Genomic DNA, 3646 nt, shown 5'->3' on the forward strand with positions numbered 1-3646 from the left:
ATTCGGGGTGGATTTTGGGGCTATTTAGGATAAATTTGGGGTGCCCCTGACCCCCTTGCCCCCCAAAAGTTGGGGGGATCTCCACGGTGCTACCAGGGGTCCCAGGTGTCTAGGATTTGGGATTTGGGGGTCCCAGGTACCCAGGATGGCTCAGGTGGTTCCCAGGAATTCGGGGTGGATTTTGGGGCTATTTAGGATGGATTTAGGATAAATTTGGGGTGCCCCTGACCCCGTTGCCCCCCAAAGTGGGGGGGATCTCCACGGTGCTGCCCTGAGAGCGACCCATGGGGTCAGGGTTGGGATTTGGGGTGTCCCAGGTACCCAGGTGGTCCCAGCTGTTTGGGATGGATTCGGGGTGGATTTTGGGGCTATTTAGGATAAATTTGGGGTGTCCCTGACCCCCTTGCCCCCCAAAGTGGGGGGGATCTACACGGTGCTACCAGGGGTCCCAGATGTCTAGGATTTGGGATTTGGGGGTCCTGGGTACCCAGGATGGCTCAGGTGGTTCCCAGGAATTCGGGGTGGATTTTGGGGCTATTTAGGATGGATTTAGGATAAATCTGGGGTGCCCCTGACGCCGTTACCCCCCCAAAGTGGGGGGGATCTCCACGGTGCTGCCCTGAGAGCGACCCATGGGGTCAGGGTTGGGATTTGGGGGTTCTCAGGTATTTGGGGTGGGCTCAGCCATTCAGGGTGAATTCGGGGTGAATTTTGGGGCTATTTAGGATAAATTTGGGGTGTCCCTGACCCCCTTGCCCCCCAAAAGTTGGGGGGATCTCCACGGTGCTACCAGGGGTCCCAGGTGTCTAGGATTTGGGATTTGGGGGTCCCAGGTACCCAGGTTGATCCCAGCCATTCAGGGTAACTTTGGGGTGGATTTTGGGGCTATTTAGGATGGATTTAGGATAAATTTGGGGTGCCTCTGACCCCGTTTCCCCCCAAAGTGGGGAGGATCTACACGGTGCTGCCCTGAGACTGAGCTGTGGGGTCCCAGGTGTGTCAGGGTTGGGATTTGGGGGGTCCCAGGTACCCAGGTTGATCCCAGCCATTCAGGGTAACTTTGGGGTGGATTTTGGGGCTATTTAGGATAAATTTGGGGTGCCCCTGACCCCGTTGCCCCCCAAAAGTGGGGGGGATCTACACGGTGCTGCAGACCAAGGCGCGGGTGACGGCCGACGAGTGGGGCGAGAGCTACGTGCTGGTGGGGCCCTACGTGGAGAGCGCCGTGCGCACGCAGGTGGAGCTGCTGGAGCCGCCGCAGCCCGCCCTGCGCCGCACGCTGGCTGCCATGAACGCCCAGGGCTGCAAGGTGGGCACGCCTGGGGCACCTGGGCACACCTGGGCACACCTGGGCACACCTGGGGCACACCTGGGGGGGAGTTAGGGGGTTAAAGAGGGAGTTATGGGGTCAGGGGACTGGAGGGTCTCAAGGGTTGGGGAGCCAGGAACGCCCAGGGCTGCAAGGTGGGCACACCTGGGGCACCTGGGCACACCTGGGCGCACCTGGGCACACCTGGGGAGGTTAAACAGGGAGTTATGGGGTTAAAGAGAGAGTTATGGGGTCGGGCAATGAGTTATGGGGTCGGGGCACTGGAGGGTTGAGGGGCACCCAGAACACTGGGATTGCTCAGGGCTGCAAGATGGGCACACCTGGGCACACCTGGGCACACCTGAGGCACACCTGGGGGCACCTGGGGGGTTAAACAGGGAGTTATGGGGTTAAAGAGGGAGTTATGGGGTCGGGCAATGAGTTATGGGGTCGGGGATCTTGAAGGTTTGGGGCCATGAACGCCCAGGGCTGCAAGGTGGGCACACCTGGGGCACCTGGGCACACCTGGGGTGGTTAAACAGGGAGTTATGGGGTTCAGCAGGGAGTTATGGGGTTAAAGAGAGAGTTATGGGGTCGGGGAAGAGGTTATGGGGTCAAGGGACTGGAGGGTCTCAAGGGTTGGGGGGCACCTGTGTAGCCAGGAACGCCCAGGGCTGCAAGGTGGGCACACCTGGGCACACCTGGGACACACCTGGGGGGGTCAGAGAGGGAGTTATGGGGTTAAACAGGGAGTTGTGGGGTCAGGATGGGGTTATGGGGTCAGGGAAGGAGTTATTTGATTCAGGGGGGTTTTATGGGGTCAGGGAATGGATTTTTGGGGTCAGGACGGATTTATGGGGTCGGGGGGGTTTATGGATTCAAGGAATGGATTTATGGGGTCAGAATGGATTTTTGGGGTCAGAATGGATTTATGGGGTCAGGGAATGGATTTATGGGGTCAGGATGGAGTTAAGCGGTCAGAATGGATTTATGGGGTCAGGGAATGGATTTATGGGATCAGGGGGGATTTATGGGGTCAGGATGGAGTTATGGGGTCAGGGAATGGATTTATGGGATCAGCATGAATTTTTGGGGTTTGGGGGGGATTTATGGGGTCAGGGAATGGATTTTTGGGGTCAGGATGGATTTATGGGGTCAGGATGGATTTGTGGGGTCAGGGAATGGATTTATGGGGTCAGGGGGGATTTATGGGGTCAGGGAATGGATTTATGGGATCAGCATGAATTTTTGGGGGGGCCCCTCCAGGGGGGCTCCGGGGGCGTTTTTGGGGTCAATTATCCCAATTTTGGGGTCAATTATTCAAATTTTGGGGGCATTTATGGCATTTTTGGGGTCATTGATCCCATTTTTGGGGGCATTTATTCCATCTTTGGGGTCATTTACAGCATTTTTGGGGTCCTTAAGTTCGTTTTTAGGGTCATTTATGGCATTTTTAGGACCTCTTATTCAATTTTTGGGGTGATTTATCCCAATTTTAGGGTCACTTATTCCATTTTTGGGGTCATTTAGGGCATTTTTAGGGTCATTTATTTCGATTTTATGCTCATTTATTTCATTTTTGGGGTCATTTGTCCCATTTTTAGGATCCCTTATCCCATTTGTTTTGGGGTACAGACTGACAAAGGTGACCCCAAATTGACATTCTGGGGTTCTGACGATTTGGGGACCCCCAAAATTTTGGGGTTCAGGTGCATTTTGGACATTCCCTGATGGGAATCACCCCAAAGAGAGAATTTAGGGTGAACTTTGATTTAAGATTTCCACCTTTTGGGCCACAACCCAACAAAAGTGACCCCAAAGGGACATTTTGGGGTTCTGACGATTTGGGGACCCCCCTAATTTTGGGGTTCAGGTGCATTTTGGGCGCTGGCTGATCGAGGGCAGCCCGGCCGTGGTGCTGCTGGACGTGGGGGCCACGGCCTGGAGCCTGGAGCGCTGGAAGGGCGAGCTCTGGGAGAGCTGCGCCATCGGCGTGCCCTGGTACGACCGCGAGGCCAACGACGCCGTCCTCTTCGGCTTCCTCGTCGCCTGGTTCCTGGGAGAGGTGGGTTTGGGGGTCCTCAGGGGGTTTTGGGGTTCCCCAGGGGGGTTTGAGGAGGTTTGGGGTGGTTTTGGGGAGGTTTGAGGGGGTTTTGGGGTGCCCCAATGACCGTGACGCAAAGACTCCGCTCTCTTTGACTTGTTTGTATCCTGGTTCTCAGGGGGTTTTGGGGTTCCTCCGGAGGTTTTGGGGTCCCTGAGAGGTTTTGGGGTCCCTGAGGTGTTTTGGGGTGTCCCAAAGGGTGTTTCAGGTGGTTTTGGGGAGGTTTGAGGTGG

General features: G+C 56.0%; 1 protein-coding gene across 1 annotated transcript in view; it reads left to right on the plus strand.

Annotated features, from left to right (window-relative positions):
* LOC121350399 (glycogen [starch] synthase, muscle-like) overlaps nucleotides 1-3551 on the plus strand; it is a 5133-nt gene extending 1582 nt beyond the window's left edge. The window contains exons 2-3 of the mRNA XM_041461689.1: nucleotides 1128-1309; nucleotides 3183-3551. Of these exons, the coding sequence (XP_041317623.1) occupies nucleotides 1128-1309; nucleotides 3183-3455 (455 nt within the window). The 3' untranslated portion in view covers nucleotides 3456-3551. The remainder of the gene's footprint in view (nucleotides 1-1127; nucleotides 1310-3182) is intronic.
* The last annotated feature ends 95 nt before the right edge of the window (nucleotides 3552-3646 follow it).

This window comes from Pyrgilauda ruficollis, unplaced genomic scaffold (assembly GCF_017590135.1).
Source record: "Pyrgilauda ruficollis isolate IOZ18807 unplaced genomic scaffold, ASM1759013v1 scaffold1505, whole genome shotgun sequence".
Taxonomy (NCBI): domain Eukaryota; kingdom Metazoa; phylum Chordata; class Aves; order Passeriformes; family Passeridae; genus Pyrgilauda; species Pyrgilauda ruficollis.